At 34.5% G+C, this 20,133-nt stretch overlaps 1 protein-coding gene across 1 annotated transcript in view; it reads left to right on the forward strand.

Annotated features, from left to right (window-relative positions):
- Nucleotides 1-20,133, forward strand: part of RNF24 (ring finger protein 24) — a 57,894-nt gene that overhangs the window by 19,496 nt on the left and 18,265 nt on the right. Inside the window, exon 2 of the mRNA XM_032461890.1 lies at nt 18,593-18,742. Within this exon, the coding sequence (XP_032317781.1) occupies nt 18,600-18,742 (143 nt within the window). The 5' untranslated portion in view covers nt 18,593-18,599. The remainder of the gene's footprint in view (nt 1-18,592; nt 18,743-20,133) is intronic.

Here is a 20,133-nt window from a genome sequence, read left to right on the forward strand (position 1 = left end):
CAGCCTCTCATTAGTGTGAAATTTTCCCACTGAGCCCAATAGCCACCAGGAAATCTGATAAAGCAAAGAATAGACTCAATCCTAGATGTACAGTAACATCAGAAGGAGCTTGTAAGGCTTCATCTGACCTGAGCCACCAATCTTATTCCTGATCTTGAAGCCAGTAGGGGTGGGGAAATCACAAACTTGTACAGTCTTTAATATATCCATCTAAAAAGTCAAAATAATAGTGCTTTGCATGGTGAAAATTAGTAGTGGTCTAGTAGAATGTTTTTATATAGGAGAGAGCTTCCAGGGCTAATGGTATTACATGTCTTGACCTTTAAAAATCCATTTAGTGGAGAATTATTTACTGTCCTGGAATGATTGTACCTTTTTAGAATTTTTGAAAATACAAAATCAGACTCACCCCCCCCCCCAGAATACTGAAATAACATATCTTATCTGTGCCATTTTCTCAACTGTTCCATTGCCTGCCTGAAATCATCTATCTTAAAGGTGAAGTCTTCCCATATCTTTCTTAAAAGAACAAAGTGATTCCAGTGGACAAGAGGAAGAGACTTTGAGGCCGTGCTTTGGACTGTAATAGCTAGAAACTTGAGGTAATTATCACCAGTATCAAACTGCCTGACAGCCTGCACACTTCACTGAATTCATAACTATTTGGGGTTTGCTGAGTTAGTCATGAGCATCTTAAATGCCATTTTATGGCTATAGAATTTTCCTTCTACAATATTAAGACCCAAAAGCAGGCTTTTGATTTATACAGGTTAGGCATCTGGAAATTGTTATTGAAGAAATGTAGCTAAACTAATGCCTATTTCCCAAAATTCCCTACTGTGTCTGAGTCACTTCAAAAAGCAGTCCACTTGTGGCCCAGGCACAAAGATTTGGATCTGAAGCAGAGTGGCCCAGGGAAATGTGGCCCAGGCCCAAATTATCCCTGAGTCAGGAAAATTTAAACATTAACTCTAATGCTGACCTCGCACCGAAGAACCAAGAGACCTTGATGATGAGCACTCACTAGATGCTAGCACACACGTATACCTGCCCTCCTCCCCCCATGCCGCGAGACAGACGTTGTAACTATTCCTAATTTCACATGAGGAAATTTAGACTTTCTTAAAGTCCTAGTGGCAGGTGTGGCTAAGCTCAAATCTGCAGTTAATGTCTCTACTATGGCATATTCTATGGAGCCCACTTATTGCTATGAAGCCCTCTGGTTTACCGTCATTTCCTGGCTGATAAATTTTTAAACCACAGATACATTGTTTTCTCTCTTTTTTTTTTAATTGAAGTACAGTCAGTTATAATGTATCAGTTTCTGGTGTACAGTACAATGTCCCAGTCATGCATATACATACATATATGCATTTTCATATTCTTTTTCATTAAAGGCTATTATAAGATATTAAATATAGTTCCCTGTGCTATACACAAGAAACTTTTTTTAATCTATTTTTATACATAGTAGCTAACATTTGCTGTTTTCTCTCATTTTTAAGGCTGTACACAAAACAGAATCTTTAATTTTTCATTTGTTAGCTTGTTCTTATTTTACCACTCTAGAAGTGCTTGTGGTTTACTAAACTTCCTCATTTCAATCATAGTAATACAATTTATGTCTTCTAATCTTTATTCTTCAAGGATTCTAAGCTCCTGGAATTCTGAAAAACAATTACCTTTTCTGGTAATTGAGAATTCACCAGTAAAGTCTTGGATTTAATGTGCTCAACTCAGAACCCTCAAGAATAGGAGGTAACCTGTTGAGGTTTATAGAGGACCATCCTGCCACTTCTCCAGTGCCTAGAGTAACTTGAACAACGTCTAGAGACTGTACCTTCCGAAGGGTTCAGGGTTTGAATTGGAGACACCCATAGCTCAGCAACTTCTGTGCTACAATTTAGAACAAGGGGTCCATATGTGGAGGAAATTTAGTGCCCTCTAATAACCTTTTGTATACTTGAATTTAGTTATTAAGTTCCTATATCTGTAGATTGAACAAATTCAAGCCCTTTAATTTGAAAATAAATTAATCTTTTATGACTGCTCCATTAAATGGAGGTGTATTGATTTCTCTCTCATACCCTGTGCTTTTCCAGGGAGTTATAACTGATTGGTGATTTCTTTTCTGTGGACGAGTGTGTTAACTGACCTATTCAGACTATCACAAACAACTCTTCCTTTTATTTAAAGGGTGACTCTTTTTTTCCATCTTTAGAGCCACTATAGCTCTTTATTTCAGGGTGTTTTCTTGGTTATCACATGGATACAGTAATTCCCAAGGCAGGTTTTCAATATTCAGTGCTATTTCTAGAAATGCCATGACATTTTCAGAATAAAATAAACCTTAATTAATTTGAATTTAAAGGACACAGTTCTTTGTCAGATTGGAGAAGACTAAAAGACATAACTAAATGTGATATGGGATCTTGGGTTGGATCCTAGAAAAGAAAAGGGACATTAGTGGGGAAACTGGTGAAATTTGAGTCAAGTTTGCAGCTTAGTGAATAGTATTGTATCAGTGTTGATTTCCTGTCATACTATGGTTGTCTAAGATTTTAACATTAGAGAAGGTTAAGTGAAGAGTATATGGGAACTTGTGAGATAAACAAGTTTATACTGTATAGCACAGGGAACCATATTCAATATCTTGTAGTAATTTAAGGTGAAAAAGAATATGAAAACCAATATATATATGTTCCTATGTGACTGAAATATTGTGCTGTACACCAGAAATTGACACAACATTGTAAACTGATTATACTTCAATAAAAATATATATTGAAAAAAGAGTATATGGGAACTTGTGAACTTCTCTGTAAATCTAAAATTATTTCAAAATTTAAAGTTTCTTTTATATATATATTATACATTTTTTTTAACTGTTTCAACTTGTTTGAAAATTATGGTTTTGGCTTTTCCTGGGCCTCTTTGTTTACGGCAATAACCCAGGATGCATCAGCAAACTCACTGCCCACTGGAAACAGTCACAGAAATTGTTTCATTTGTGCATCCTTTCAAACACTGACAGTGCAGTGCAAATGTAGTCTGATCTGTGGAAGACAGCAGCAGGATCTCGTGGGAAGAGTAAGGGATTTGGTTTCAGACATAGGTTTCAGTCTGTTTCAGTCTGGGCAACCAGCTTGACCTTTCTGAGTTTCTTCCTTTGAATATAGAGGAGTATATCTACCCCACATTGATTATAAGGATTAAATGAGATTTATTATGTGAATGCCAGTCATAGACTCTCTAAAACACTATGCAAAATGTTTATTTTGATTAATATCCTAAGAAATTATTTGAAGAAAAAAAGATTCCCTGGTTTGGGGGATATACAGGCTCAGGCTGGCTCTCCGAGATTTTTCTTAGATTAATTGATTGCTCCATTGTGTGCAGTCAGAATCCATAGGGGACATTTATAATAGTGCTTATGATATTGAATATTTTATCATTAACAATCCATTTGAACTTGAACCAATGTGACTGAGAAATGCAAAGCAGTAAGTTAAACATTATGATCCATTTAATATAGAGAGTTTTACATGCACATTTTTTCCTTACTTATTTAAGCCAATGTCTAGCCCTTTTGCTTTGAAAGTCATGACTCTAGGAAGAGAATTTCAAATATGAAATCCCCTAGTTTGTTAGTTTTCCTGAAATTTAAAGCAAAAACCATCCTTGGAATCTGTGGAGCTCTTTTCAAGAGAGACCCTAGAAAGATACAGTCTCCAATCTACCAATTATATAAAACCTATAACCTTGTAGTTTGTTTCCAAAAGTAAATTATTCTATAACAAATTGAAAATGGGGAGCTTGGCAAATACTTAAGTAGTGCTACTAACTGTCTATGATGAAATTTTGTTTTTTTTTAATCTGAGAGACATAAAATGGATTCTAGGTCCGTATTTCAGATAGTTAAATGCTCTGACTCAGTGTTTGGTGAAGGAGAGCTGTGTGCCTTCAACCAGATCTTTCTTAATTATTTTTCCTGCTATGTTTACTGGCTGTTGATTTACCCACTTCGTACAGCAGCCTCACATAGGTCAATCAAGCTCTTTTTCAAAAATCCCAATCTAAAGCCAAAACTAAGAGAGGTCAAAGAAATAGAAGATCTGGTGAAGTCAAAGCTGCTCATCAGTAGTCCTCAAGTGCTTACCTTTGAGTAAAGAGAAATATTTTAAAAGACTGGTTGTTACTGAATTGGTAAAATAAATGGGTAAGTTCCTTTATCCTGGAACACATTTTCCAATTCAGTAGAAAGTAATTTATTAAGAATAGTTGGAAAGTTCCTTAATATGGTAAATGTGTGTGTATGTTTATGTGTGTCTCAAGCTATACACATCCTATTTACTGATAAAACAACAATCTCATTAGATTATGAATAAGACAAGAATGTCCATTCTTTACATTGGTTTTAACATTATTCTAAAGACATTAGACAACTCAGAGAAGAAACAATTTATATATATGTAATTATAAAGGAGGGATTAAAATCATTCAGTAATTACCTTATCTAAGCAAATGTTGATATAAGACAGAGAGCTACAGGATACTTAGGAACTGGCTAACAATAATCTTTGTGGAAAATTTTCCTCACCAAATCTATCCAGATAAGGCCAGGGTTTCCAACCAAGTCTTTTAAATAAGAACCAAGTTTGAGAAGTCCTTAAAAATCTTTATAAACAACACAGAGAACTTATTACTATTTCCATTTACAATTAAAATTTTATTTTATTCTCTTTAATAAGTAATATATAATATGCACATTACTATCAAAGACCTAAGGTATCATAAGTAATTATTCAGTGAAAGGTCAGTCTCCTCTCAGCCCTGTCAGAGGCTATCACTGGTAACAGTTTTTTATGTTTCCTCCCAAAGACATTTTAGGCATATACAAAGCTAGTTTCTCTCTTAATTCTTTTTACATTAATAGTAATATGCTACATATACTGTTCCGTACTTTGTTTTTGTTTTATTTACTTAGTAATTTTATCATGAAAACTGTGCCAAATCAACACATCTATAGATCTACAGCATTTTTTTTAACAATTGCAAAATTAGATTATGTTTAGATACTATAATTTAACCAGTTGCATATTTAGATTGCTTCCAATCTTTTGCTATTCCAAACAAGGCTGAAAAGAAGAGCCTGGTACGTGTGTCTTTGAGTACACATATAAGCACACTGGAAAGCTAAATTCTTAAATGCGGAATTGCTGGGTCAGTGGGTAAGTCTCTGCGTAATTTTGCTAAGTTGCTCTCATGGAGGCTGACAGTTTTACTAACTGACAGTTTCACTAATAATGTCGAAGAGTGGTTTCTCCCACTAATGGGTAATATCAACTTTTCTACACGAATTTGGGCTGCTCTTCAACTTTCTTGTGTCCGCCAGGATAGGCTAGGTTATGCCCTAGTCACAAACAACCTCGAAATTTTAGTGGCTTGTAACAGGAAATTTCTTTCATTTTGGTACATGTCCATCAAGGGTTGGCTAGGGGCTCTGCTCCATATCTCCTTACTCAAAAGCTTAGACTAACAGGGTTGTTGTCATCTTGAACATTACCATTTATCTTAGCAAAGGAAAAGAGAGTTCGGGAGAGTCTCACTCCATCAATAAAATGTTTAGCCTGAAAGTGACAAACATCAATTCCCTTTACAATTCAGTAACAAGTGTTCATTACGTGGCTCCAATGTAAGATGCCAGGAAGTGTAGTCGTGCATGTGCCTAAATGGAAAACTGAAAATATTTGGCAAACAGCAGCTATGACTAACCTACCATATCTCTATCCTGTCTTGTTAATCTGTCAATTCATGTGGTAATAATGCAGGTTTTTCCTTTTTGGAATATTTCTGGCTGTTCTGTCAATTTCATTTTCCTGTTGAACTAGAATTAGCTTCTTTAACCACCCTCTTCTCTCTTGAAAGAGTCAAATTAAGTCAGTACTTTTTTGTTGTGTCTCCATTAAATTTACAGATTTAAGGAAAATTGTTATCTTTCTAATATTGCGTTTCCACAACCAAGAAGCAGATATATCTTTTCAGTTACTCACATCCTCTTTTGTACTTTTCATATTTTTAATATGTTATGTGTATTTATTAGTAAAGTATTCTTTTTTGTTGTTCTTTTAATGAGATTCTTTTTATTTTACTATCATCTGCAAATAATAATTTTAATTCCTTCTTTACAATCAGGTTGGTTTTCTTGAAGGAACAAAAAAGATACAACCATTTCTCCAATAATATATCTATTACTCAATCAAAACTTTTTCAAAAAATTTTCTATTAAAGATTTTTCATGATCCATTTTTATATTAATCCCAGTAAATAAGTAGATTAACATTATGTCAACAATAAGTACTGTTTACTCCAGCAACTAGAAGCACCTATCAAATCTTTAAGAATTATATTTGTTTTGTGCTCTGCAGGTGTCTATTATGCCCACCTGTACAAGAACCAGGAGATGATAAGCCATTAATATAGAATAAGATCTGACTCTAAAGAAAGAGGCTCACTGGCCCATTCATCAAACTTGAGAGATGTTGAAAATTAAACATTCGCAGGTAATTAGAGTGTGGTTTTGAGTAACATAGGCATTGTTCTCCTATTGCATTTTGATTTGCTTGTTGTGGGAAAAACATGTTGTTTTCTTGGGGGGGAAATCCACTTTTTTCTAAAGTTAAGCAGGTATTATATTACACCTAGGGTTTATTTCATATTGAGGGTGAGAACTGCACATTGCTTTTTATTTCTTTTCACTGCCTTGGTGTAATTATGTGAAGTTCAACCTGAGAGTATTTTCCTCCCTTACAACTTGTCTTTGATTTCATCCTCCCCCATCTCAGCATTACTCTGTGCTCTTTTTTTCTACAACCCATCCTCTGAAGAGTTCCATCCTTAATCACAAGACTATGCATTAAATAGGAATCAATGGTTAAAGGCTAATAAGCAGATTATTTGTGGAATTATAGTGTATGTGTGGTTGTGCCTGGGATAGAAGTCCAAGGGGAATCCAAGACATCAGATCTGAATCCTTCACTATCTTCAAGGTGAAGTATCATGAAAATCTGATGGAATGATTTAAATTGAAAATAGAGACTTTACAGAAAAATGGAAGGAAAGTAAGGAGCTGACAGAATAATAACTAGAAATATGACAGAGTAAAAATAGACCCGCCAAAATAACAAACATCTGAAATTAAAAATGTTTAAGAAGACAGATTTCAATTATGACAAACAAAGATAGCACCTTAGGCATGATTTTAAAACCTTGGCAACACCAAAAAAGAGAAAAGTGTGTACAAACCCAGAGAAGACAATGATAATAGAACAAACAGAAAAAAAGCCACTCCTAAAGGAATGGAATTGTTAATAATAAGGCTGAAAAGAAGGAAAGACACAGAGATCATTAAAAGGAACTGGTTAGAATTTTAAAACAAAATAAAATAAAAACCTAAAGCACTGTGATAAAAAAAAAAAGTATAATAAAACTTACAACATCCCTTTAAAAAAATGGCATTTAAATAATAGTACAGTCAGTAAAATTGATGCGAAATGGAAAGATCCAGGTTAAAATACAAATGGAATAGATGAATAGGTTATAACAAATCCTGTAGACTTAATTTTTTGCTCCTGCAACTCTCCTCTAAATAATTGGGAGAGTAGGGGTAGATTGCAGATAGGAGAAAGCCTCAGTAAAGATAAAATTGAAGTTATCGTAGAGAAAAATAGACCTTTGCCTATAGGTTGTGATTTTATGGAGTACTTATTTTCCAGATTTGGCACTTAAAGACAGTATACTCAATACCTACTTACTAGTTTTTTCAAACTGGAAAGGAAGAAATGTCCTCTGGAGAATAAAGGATAAGAGTGACCTTAGACTTTGCAACTCAAACAATAGAAAGACGATACATTTAGAGAAATATTTACAAAATACCATACAATTATCATACCTAGCTGTCTGCCTTTTGAAGACAAAAGATTTTTGAACCCTGATATCTTAGAAGAATTTCCAATAGCCAAGTACCAGAGGAAATTATAAAAGTTGGGGAATGCAGAGGAACTTCTGAATTTAAGTGATAGAGACTAGAGCGCTTTGAAGGAAGTGAGGTGGTGGTGTCATCCTGGAGCGTTAGCTTAGGTATTCAGGCACAAAACATCTCAGTGCAGAATCCCACTCCCCCACCCCCCTACCCCGAGCTGCAGCATTCTGGGTCTGGGCCTCTATACATAAGGAAGTGCAACTTTACCTTTACTCAGAGATAATCAAGGCCTAGGAGAATCTTGCTAACAAAAGCTTACAAGACTGCCAGTTAATAGATTTGTCATGGGAAATAGCATTTTCAGGTGAACTTGAACATTGACTTGAGTAAGCTTTTTGCACTCTTTCCCTTAGGTGAGTCAGGTGAGGAAAACAGGATTTAAAATAGTGTATAATTTGGTAAGGTTAAAGTTAGAATAAAGGAACATAAGTGGTTTTTTAAAATGTTTGCCTGCTGCACTTGAAGTATTCTTCCCTAGTGTAGAAATGTTTTATGGGGGAACTAAGTGTTTGACATTCATTGGCACACTCTGGGAACAAGAAGAAATGTATGTTTAAATCTATATATATGCTTCTATACGGATGGACTTCTACTAAGACTTTCTTTCTTTAAATCCTTTAATACCATTGTCTCTCCTAGCTTTTATATGCAATTGTAGACAAATATCAGTTGAATACGTCACTGATTTTTTACTTTAAATTCAAAAGATACAAAAGGAGATAGATATAGATATAAATAAATGCATATATGCAGTGAAAAGTCCTCTCTAGATTCCTTGTCCCTTCACCAAACGCAGCTCATGCTATCAGTATACTTCCGGGGATAGTTTATGCATATTCAAGCAAATGCCTATATTGTCTAGTAGTGAAATCTACCAAATTCAACTAGTAATAGATGTTCTTACAGTTTTAGTGGCCACCGACATGGTGCAGAGCAGCCAGCTGTGGGCGAGCTGCAGAGGCTCCACATCTACCCCTGACTATTAATTCAGACAAAGAAACTGCCATCTAATTCTCTCGGGCTCAGATTATTGCAGTAGGGCCAGGTACTGGCCAATCCAGTTAGGCCACACTGTGACTCGTCACATCAGCTGAACCCCAGTCATAAATCTGAGAGAAAGATCTCTTCTGCAACTGGTTTCTATGTTCTAGCTGAAAAACAGGGATGTGTTACGGTTTTCTCATAATGTGTTCCTGAGACCATCTTTGGCTATATTAGAAAGCAAAAAACTATTGTATCTTCTAAAGCACAGTGTTTGGGCACTGTCCTGTTTGGGCAGGGCCTTGAGAGACAACTTGCCCATTTGCAATTTTTCTTGTCAGAAAGATATTCTCTAGGTCAGCTAGTCCAAAACGAAAGTGATATTTGGTGATCTGTGTCCTTCATAATTATTTTAAGTGATATATAAGTAAAAAGCTCAAAGAAAGTCACTATCTATGTTCAGTTGCCATGGTGTGTTTTTTTGCAGCTAGTTTTTCATGGAGTGCTCACTATCAGAGATGAGTATTCTTTCTGCTTAACTTGGGTTTATTTTGCTCTTTTTCTAGATTCTTGATGTAGGAGCTTAGATTATTGATTTGAGATTCTCCTTTTCTAATGCTTGCATTTAATGGTATGAATTTCCCTCTGAGCATTGCTTTACCTGTGTCCCACAAATGTTGGTATGTTGTATTTCCATTTAAATCAATTCACTTTTTAAAAAAATTTTCTTTGAGACCTCTTACTGACCCATGTATTATTTAGAAGTGTGGTGATTAGTTTTCAGCTATTTGGAGATTTTCCTGTTATCTCTCTGTTACTGATTTCTAGTCTGATTCCATTATATGTGAAAACACATTTTGTACAACTTCAGTTTTTTAAAGTTTGTTGAGGTTTGTTTTATGGCCCAGGGTATGGTCTGTCTTGGTATATGTCCCAGGAACACTTGAAAGAATATATTCTGATGTTATTAGTTAGAGTATTCTATAAATTTTCATTAGATCCTGTTGGTTAATGTGAATTGTTGTTGACTTTTTCTTTAACCTGCTTATTTTCTATCAATTTTCTATTTAATCTTCCATCAATTATTGAGAGAGACTATTGAAGTCTCCAGGTATAATTGTGAATTTCTCTGTTTCTCCTTTCAGTCATACCAGTTTTTGCTTCACATATTTTGCATCTCTACTGCTTTGTACACACACATTCATGATTATTATGTCTTCTTACTAGATTGACCATTTTGTCATTATATAATGTTCCATTCTCTTTCTGGTAATTTTATTTGCTCTGAAGTCTACCTTGTCTGATATTTAATAAAACCACTTATGCTTTTTTAAAATTTATGCTTGCATGATATATATCTTTTTCCATCCTTTTATTTTCAAGCTGCCCATATGGTTATTTTTGAAGAGAGTTCATGTGGATAGCATATTATTGGGTCATGTTTTTAAATTCACTCTGCCCATTTCTGTGTTGTAACTGTTAGATTTAGACTATAGTTGATATAATTATTGGTATATTAGAGCTTAAGCCTACCAATTTAATTTTTGTTTTCTGCTTCTTCTGTTTTCTGTTTCTTTGTTACTTGAACAATTGTTTGAAGTCCATTTTGATTTTTCTGTAGTGTTGTGAATGTATCTGTTTGTACAGCTTTCTTAGTGATTGCCCTAGGTATTATATTACATATATGCTATCTACTGTTGTCACCATTTTACCAGTTTGAATGAACACTGGAAACCTTACCTTCCTTTATGTTTCTTTACTTTCTCTTATGTATAATATACTTAAATATTTCCTCTGCATACATTTAAAACCGCATTAGATAATTATCATTTTTTCTTCAATTATCAAACATAATTTAGAAAACTCAAGAGAAGGAAAGTTTATTGTATTTACCATATTTTTACTTGCCATGTTCTTTTTTCCTTTTTATGTTCCCAGATTCCTTTTCTTATTTCCTTTCTGTTAAAATAAGTTCCTATAGTTATTCTTTCAGAGTAGGTCTTATGTCAACATATTCTCTTTGTTTTTCTTTATGTAAGGATGCCTTGATTTCATATTTCATTTCTGAAGGGTATTTTCATTGGATATAGCATTCTAGGTTGACATTTCGTTCTGCACTTTAAAAATGTCCACTTCCTTCTGGCCTCGTCTATTATTTCTGATAAGAAATTTGCTCTCTTTCAAATTGTTTTTCCACTAAAGGTAATATACATTTGTCTCTGGTTGCTTTCAAGGGCTTGTTTGGTTTTTTTTCTTTGTCTTTACTTTCACAACTTTGACTGGGAGGGATAGGTGCTCATTGCTGCTAGATAATGGTAAAATCCTGATTCTGCACTATACCTCCTCTGTCACCACCCCAGTAGAGAAGGGTACAGTCACCTTATTACTGCTAGATAAAGGTGGAAGTCCAGGCTCCCTTCACATGTGGTCTTCACTGACATTAGAGAGATGAGGCCTCATTACCACCTGGCAGGAAACAATTTCCAGCCTCCTATTTGGCATTTTCTGATACTACCCCAGGCTTAGGGCATTTTGTCACTTCCTGGCCAGGGTGAAAATCTAGGCTGTCCATTCAGCCTTTGCTGGCACATGTAGGCTGGGCCATAGTTTTTTCTGGGATGTTTGACTGGAGTAGAGCAGTTACTGTCTGAAAGTTTTCTGCCTTGCTAGACTACCCTTTTTGTGGTCTGGTGGTCAGAGAGAACAGGTTTTGGGAGGCTATTTTTGTCTTCACCTGCTCTGATTTCTGGATTGCTAACTTCTCCAGCTCCAAGTCTGGGATATATGAGACAAAAAGAAATCTCAGGGAACTCAATACCATATTGTTTCTTGAGTTTTGAGGTCCTTAGCTAGTGTGCTTTCTTCCCATCATCTTTCGGAGTATTCTCATGAACTTCCCATTGTTTCATATGTAACGCCCAGAGTTTTTAGTTATATTTAGGTGGAGAAATAGGAAATGTATGTCTATGCCATCTTTCTGCAACCAGAATGTCTTTTGATGGAGGTATAGACAGTGACCTTTGATGTCTTGTATTATTCAGTGTTTTAGTTAATAATCATGATAGCTAACATTTCTCAAGTATACACTATGTACCCAGATACTATTCTAGGTGCTTTTCATATATTGAGTCATTTAATTCCTATGAAACTCTAGTAAATAATTACTACTATTATTCTACCTTATTAGATGAGGAAACTGAGGCATAGAAAAGGTAAGTAACGTGCTCAAAGTCCCTGCCAAATCTGTGATTAAACCCCAGGTTCTCTGACTCCTTAAGCCTAAGACCACTCTACTACCTGTGGCCTAGGACAAGTCTGACATATACTTTCCATTGTAGCAACTTGACTTTTCTTTCTTGAAATTTGTCATAGTTTTTCTATCTTAGAATGCAGAAATTTTACCAATAACTGTCTAAATGTAGGTCTTTTCTTTCCCCTAATAATTCTTTATGGTACCCAAGCACATCCTTTTGATCTGAAAGCTTAGATTTTTCTATTGTACAATCACGTATTTTTGAAATTTAAAAATTTCCCTCCCATCTACCCACTGAAAGATTTTTTAGGAAATATTCTCGAGAGGCCCTAAAGATACTCAATAAAGAACAAAGAAGTAAGCTAATTCTAATTTGCCAAAAGCTTTCTTTTTTTAGTGAACAAGTTAGAGAAAAAAAATTATGAACAACATGATCAAGCTGTGAGGAGCCACCTGGACCTTAAGACTTCCAGTTCTGGGTTGTGTGACACTTATTGGAACACAGATTTTGGTATGAAGAGGAAAAGTGAGATGATCAAGAAAAGTGAGCTTCATATCATAGTCAACATCCCTTGTTGCTTTTGCTTTTAATTATTTCAAGAAGTAGAAGATACTTGCATAAAATAATAATTATTAAAATGTATCACTGTGCTTGTAACTTATAAAGATATAATCTAAATGAAAATAATATCACAAAAAGAAGCAGAGCAAATGGAGCTATATCAGATCAAGGAAATAATACCAGATAGTAATTTGAATCCAAAGGTAGAAATGAAGAGTACTGGTAAAGGTAAATATATGGGTAAATACAAAAGACTCTATATGTTTTCTCCTTTTTAAAAATCTTTAAAAGACACAGAATTATATAAAGCAATCATTGTGATTCTGTGTCAGACTTACATATAGAACATAATATATATGAAAATAATATCACAAAAGAGTAGAGAAGGAATGGAACTGTGTTGGAACAAATTTTCTGTAATTTACTGGAATTAAATTAATATTACTCTGAAGTATATTGTGATAAGATACATGTTGTAATCTATAGAGTAATCACTAAGGAAATAAATGTATATATAGTTTAAAAATCAAGAAAGCTCTCCTGGGCTGAGGAATAAAAATTTATGTTCACAGAAAAACTTATATCCAAATGTTCATAGTAGCTTTTTTGGTAATAGCCAAAAAGTGGAAACAACCCAGATGTCCTTCAGCAGATGAGTGGGTAAATAACCTAATACATACATAATCTTATAATAATAAATAAAAAGGTACAAACTATTGATACATGCAGCAACCTGGATGAATCTCCAGAAAATTACACTGAGTGAAAAAAGCTAACTCCAAAAAGCTATAGACTTTTTAGTTCCATTTATGTATCATTTTTGAAATGACAACATTTTAGACATAGAGGACAGATTGGTTATCACCAGAGGCTAGTTAGGTAATAAGAGTAAAGGACAGAAGTGTGTATGATTATAAAAGGGTAACACGAGAGATCCTTGTGGTATTGGAACTGTTCAGTATCTTGTCTGGGTGGTAGAGACGCACACATGCATGCATACACAAATGAGTACAAGTGAAATTGGGAAAAATCTGAGTAATGTTGATTACATCAACATCCTTTGGCTGTTTGTGATATATTATAAATCTACACAGTTGTGATTTTATATGGTAAAATGTTACCATTGTGGGAAACATGGCAAAGGATCTCTGTTATTTCTTACAACTATGTGTGAATCTACAGTTATGTCAATAAAATATCAACTAAAGGCAGACACTGACTGACTGAGTGAAAAATATAAAGGTCCAACTATGTGTTGTTTACAAGAGGCATTCCTTATATTCAAAGACATAAAATGATGGGAAAAGATACATCTTGCCAAGAATATGCCAATATCAAACAAACTAGAATTTAAAACAAACAAAAACTTAATAGAGACAGAATGAGATGTTTTATAATAAAATGGTCAATTCATCAGGAAGATATGTCAGCCTAACCCAAAATGCACACAGCAAAAACTGACAAAATTAAAAGGGAAAATAGATAATGCAACAATAATAGTTGAAAACTTCAGTACCTCACTCCCAATAATGGGTAGAACAACTATACCAAAAATCACTAAAGATACGTAAGAGTTGAAAAACACTATCAACCAACTTGACCTAACTGACACTTATAGAACACTCTACCTAATGAGCAGAATACACATTCTTCTTAAGCACTCAGTGAACAGTCATATGGTAGACCAGGGGTTGGTAAAAAGTTTCTTAAGGAGCCACAGAGTAAATATTTTAGCCTTGTTGTCTATGCAGTCTCTGTCACAGCTACTCAACTCTGCTATTTTAACTCAAAAGTAGCCATAGACAACACTTTAATATGGGAATGACTGTGTCCCACTAAACTTTCTTTATAAAAACAAAGAAGCCATGCATAGTTTGCCAACTCATGTGCTAGGTCATAAAACAAGTCTCAGTAAATTTAAAAGGATTGAAACCTAACAAAGTATGTGCTCTGACCAGGGTGGAATTAAATTACAAGTCATCAAAAGAAGGAAGTTTGGGAAACCCACAAATATTTGGATATTAAACATTACATTTCTAAGTAGCCCATGTGTTAAAGAAGAAAAAACAAGGAAAATTAGAAAACATTCTGAGCTGGATGAAAAAGAAAACACAACAAACCAAAATAGTGGGGTGACTGACTGCTCAAAGCAATCTGCAGTTTCAGTCCAATCCCTATCAAAATTCCAATTATCTTTTTGCAGAAATAGAAAAGCAGTCCTCAAACTCTTACGGAAATCCTCCTACACTGTTGGTGGAAATGTAGTTGGTGCAGCTACTCTGGAAAACAGTGTGGAGATTTCTCAAAAAACTAAAAATAGGCTTACCATATGATCCAGCAATCCCACTCCTGGGCATATATCTGGTGGGAACTCTAATTTGAAAAGATACTTGCACCCCATTTTTAATAGCAGCACGATTTACAATAGCCAAAACATGGAAACCTAAATGTCTATCAACAGATGACTGGATAAAGAAGTTATGGTATATTTATACAATGGAATGCTACTTAGCCATAAAAAAGAGAAAAATAATGTCATTTGCAGCAACATGGATGGGCCTGGAGTTCATCATTCTAAGTGAAGTAAGCCAGAAAGAGAAAGAAAAATAACATATGATATCACTCATATGTGGAATCTAAAAAAAGAAAAAAGGAGATACTAATGAACTTGTCTACACAACAGAAACAGACTCACAGACATAGTAAACAAAGCTACAGTGATCAAAACTGTGGTACTGGCATAAAGATAGATATATAGACCAATGGGATAGATTTGAGAATCTAGAAATAAACCCCAAACATCTAGGACCAGTTGATTTTTGACAAGAATCTGAAGACCATGGAATGGGGAAAAATAGTCTAACAAATGGTGCTGGAACAACTGGATATACACATACAATAGAATCATGTTGTACTCCTTCTTCATATCCTATACAAAAATTAACTCACAATGAACCAATGACCTAAATAGAAGAGCTAAAACTAGAAAACTCTCAAAAGAAAACTTAGGGGTAAATATCCATGACCTCAGGTTTAGCAATGAATTCTTAGATACGACATCAAAAGCATGAGCCACAAAAGAAAAAAAAGCCAAAAAAGTAGACTTAAATTTTTTCTGTCTCAAAGGACATTATAAAGAAAGTGAAAAGCTACAAAATGTGAGAGAATATTTGTAAGTCATTTATCTAGTAATGGTTTAGTATTCAGAATACAGAAAGAACTCTTGCAACTCAACAAGACGACAGCCCAATTTAAAAATGGGCAAAGGATTTAAGTAGCCATTTCTCCAAAGAAGATATACAAATGAAATAAGCACATGAAAAGATACTCAACATCATTAGTCACTAGGAAAATACAAACCAAAACCATAATGTGTGGGTTCGTCACCAGTTGTGGGTTCTGGCCAGCAGAAGTCCCACCGAGATGGAATGAATTACTCAAGACTCTGGGGAAGAGAGCAAGAGGGAGTCAGTAGCCAACTCCATGAGCCTCTCAAATCTCTCATATTTATTGAGTACAGTCAAAGGGGGAATTTAGGGAAGGACAGGGTGGGATCACAATGAGTACAAAGGCTTTGTTTATTGTTGGTGTTTGGCTCAAGGTCAGAAGACCCTTTTTGGTGAATCATAATGGTGTTGAGCCTTTTAGCTTATCAGGGCGGAATGAGAATCAGCTGCTTAACAAGATTTTCTTGGGCTCAGGCGGGCTGTGCCTGTCTTAGGTTGCCCCCTCAGGGGATCTTACCTATCATTGGCTAACCAGCCTTCTCACCTCTGAGTCTGCAGCTTTTTACCATTCCAGCCCAAGGCTGTTTTGGGGATAGAAGACTAACAGCAGGCATGCCCAGCGTTTATAACTGGCGGCCTCCGTCATTGCCAAAACCTCAAGGCAGTTACTAAGCACATCTTCTTTAAGGAGATAAGTGGCTGGGGTCTGTTACAATTTGTTAACCCAGTCATGGGCTCCCACAATAATGAAATACCACTTCACACCCACAAGGAAGGATATTTTGAAAATAGCACAGAAACAACAAGTGTTTGTAAGGATATGAAGAAATTTGAACCCTCATACATTGCTGGTAGGAATATAAAATGATACAGCCACTGTGGAAAACATTTTGGTGGTTCCTCAAAAAGTTAAACATAGAATTATTATATAGCCCAGCAATTCCACTCCTAGGAATATACCCAAAAGAAGTGAAGACAGGTACTCAAGCAAATCCTTGTACACAAATGTTCATATTAGCACTATTCACAACAGCCAAAAGGTGGAGAGAACCCAAATGTCCACCTGTGGATGAATGGATAGGGAAATTGTGGTACATATATCAAGAAAAAAAGAAACAGCACAGCAAAGGAAACCATCCCCAAAGCAAAAAGATAACCTACTGAATGGGAGAAAATATTTGCAAATGATATGACCGATAAGGGGTTAATATCCAAAGTAAATAAATAGCTCATACAACTCAATATCAAAAAAACAAACAACCCAATTAAAAAATGGGCAGATCTGAATAGGCATTTTTCCAAAGAAGACATACAAGTGGTCAATAGGCGCATGAAAAGATGCTCAACAATGTTAATCATCAGAGAAATGCAAATTAAAACCACAATGAGATATCACCTCACACCTGTTAGAATGGCTATCATCAAAAAGACTACAAATAACAAGTGTTGGCAAGGATGTGGAGAAAAGGGAAGCCTTGTATACTGTTGATGGGAATGCAGATTGGTGCAGCCACTATGGAAAACAGTATGAAGGTTTCTCCAAAAACTAAAACTAGAGCTACCGTATGACCAGCAATTCCACTCCTGGGTATTTATCAAAAACAAAACAAAACAAAACACTAATTGGAAAAGATACATGCCTTGGCCCCCATACATATTTGGTCAGTCATGACTATGTGGCCAAAAGTCTCTATATCTATAAAATGGGGACATATTATGGTACCTACCTATAGAAGTTTTATGTGAGAATTAAATTAAATAAAGCCAATAAAATGCTTATAACAGAGCCTGACTTAATAAAGGGTTTTTTTTTAAAGAAGAAAATCAAAATGACTAGTAAACCACAAGCCACTGTTAATATTTTGATTTGTTAGCTTTCAGACTTTTTCCTGCTACACACACACATATATATATAATATATAATCTACCTTTTTTTCAACCTTTCACAAAATCGGGATCATATTTTATATACAAGCTATATCCTGATTCATTTTTCCCATGTATCTTTATTAAAAGTTAAAATTTACTGAAAACAGGTTTACATGACCTAACAATATTATAACATGACTCTACATAATTATTTAATCATTATCTCCTTGTGAGATATCTAAGTTATTTCCAGTATTTTACCATTATTAATATTACTACTTTAAAGTTTAAGGAGTTTTTAAAATCTTGACACTTGTCCTTTTTTTTCCTTTGCATTTCTTTGGGATTGAACTTTTTCATATGTTTATTGATATTGATTACTAGTATTATTTCAGTGGAATAGCTCTCCATGAATACCTTTTTATAAAGCTTTTCGTGTAGGAGCTCAAGCTTCTGGGATAGTGCCAAGTACATAGTACGTACTCAATAAATATTTGTGGCATGATTAATGACAAGGATATTAACCCTTTGTCTATCATAATTGTTTCAAATGCGGTCAAGCCTTAAGAAAAAATTTGCCTCTGTACATGTGCAAAGATAATGCTATCTTGGTTCTTATCTTTGTAACCTAACTTATTTCCATTCTTTTCTTTCCTTAGTTCATCCATGAGCTCGGATTTCCTGCATTACAACTTCAGGATGCCTAATATTGGATTTCAGAATCTGCCGCTCAACATATATATTGTGGTTTTTGGCACTGCTATATTTGTCTTCATCCTTAGTTTACTCTTCTGTTGCTACTTGATTAGGTAATCAGTTTTCATTGTGTTGCTTCAAAATATGTTCTACCCTTAGATTAAATTTTTTATAAATATAATAATTAGCAAATTTTCTAAAATTAAGGTGGCTTAACATTTTAACCTGCTGTGGGTTACTGATCAGTAAAACATCTTTATTCAGTCTTATCTGCTGATGAGGTGTTTTACACTATAGGGGAAAATTGTCCTCATTTATTTTTCTGACATACTTGCACCTGGCCCAGATACACCTATGTCATTGTCCCTAGGATTTAATCTACTTTCACAGAAATTTCAAGATTGCTTTTCAGGAGGGTGTTGCCTCATTGTTAGCTAAAATCATTAGGGATTAGAAAACAGTGTCCAAAACAAGATCCAAGCCTTTAAACAGGTTCTTGTGGTCTCAAGAAGATCTTAAGCTTCCATTTGTTGCTGAACTGGTCAGGTGTTCAGAAGATTGATTATCTGCATAAAAGACTAAATACTCTACAAGTTCTATAGCACACGTACAGACAAGTGACAAAGGATAAAAAACCCACTTGAAGGAATAATGAGTTTGAACAGTAAAGACTCATAGTTAACTGACTCATAATTGTTTAAGCAATCGTTTTTTTCTTTTTAAGTTTTTAATTAGGTCCTAATTTTCAAAGCCAAAAATGAGGCTATAATAAATTTTACACTGTATTCAAAGAGCTTTATGGAATAAAAGAGAATTTAATTTTATTAAATAGCTTATACATCTAACAGTTTTTAGTGTTTGTATAATATATGATTATGGTTAAGGTAAATACCATCAACAGATACCTTTCATCAGTAATTCATTTTTGCCACTAGTGTTTTGGAGGCACTCACTTACTAATGGTCAAAGTCGAATGAATTTTGTATGTAGTTCCTAATTTTCTGACAAGTTAATTTACATTTTTATAGAAAGTGAATCTTTTCTGAAGTTCTCAAAAATGTAATTTCCCCTTATATGCTGTCTGCTGATGATTTTTAGGTCTTGTTCAGATAAATAAATTAAATACTTAGCTAGTATAATTATAGCATTCAGGAAAAACTTTTTAAAAATCTGTTTATTTCCAGAAATTTCCTTTTTCTAACATTTCTTTAATATTAGATTGATAAATGTTATATAAATATTCATTTTTTTTTTAATTATAGAATTAGCCGTGGCACAAAAAGGACCTCATAGCATAGCTAGGAGTCATCCTATTTTATAATGAATCATGTAATATTCTAATTTATGTTTGTTATTCATCTTTCTTCCTAGACTATCTGTTCTGTTTCCTGTATTCCAAACACCCAGAACAGTTGTGTTAGCTGTTCTCAGGGAAGTCCAGTAAGAAGAATTTAAAATTTCTCATTACACTTTACAATTAGCTTTGCATCCATAGTCTTGGTTA

This window comes from Camelus ferus, chromosome 19, assembly GCF_009834535.1.
Source record: "Camelus ferus isolate YT-003-E chromosome 19, BCGSAC_Cfer_1.0, whole genome shotgun sequence".
Lineage (NCBI taxonomy): Eukaryota > Metazoa > Chordata > Mammalia > Artiodactyla > Camelidae > Camelus > Camelus ferus.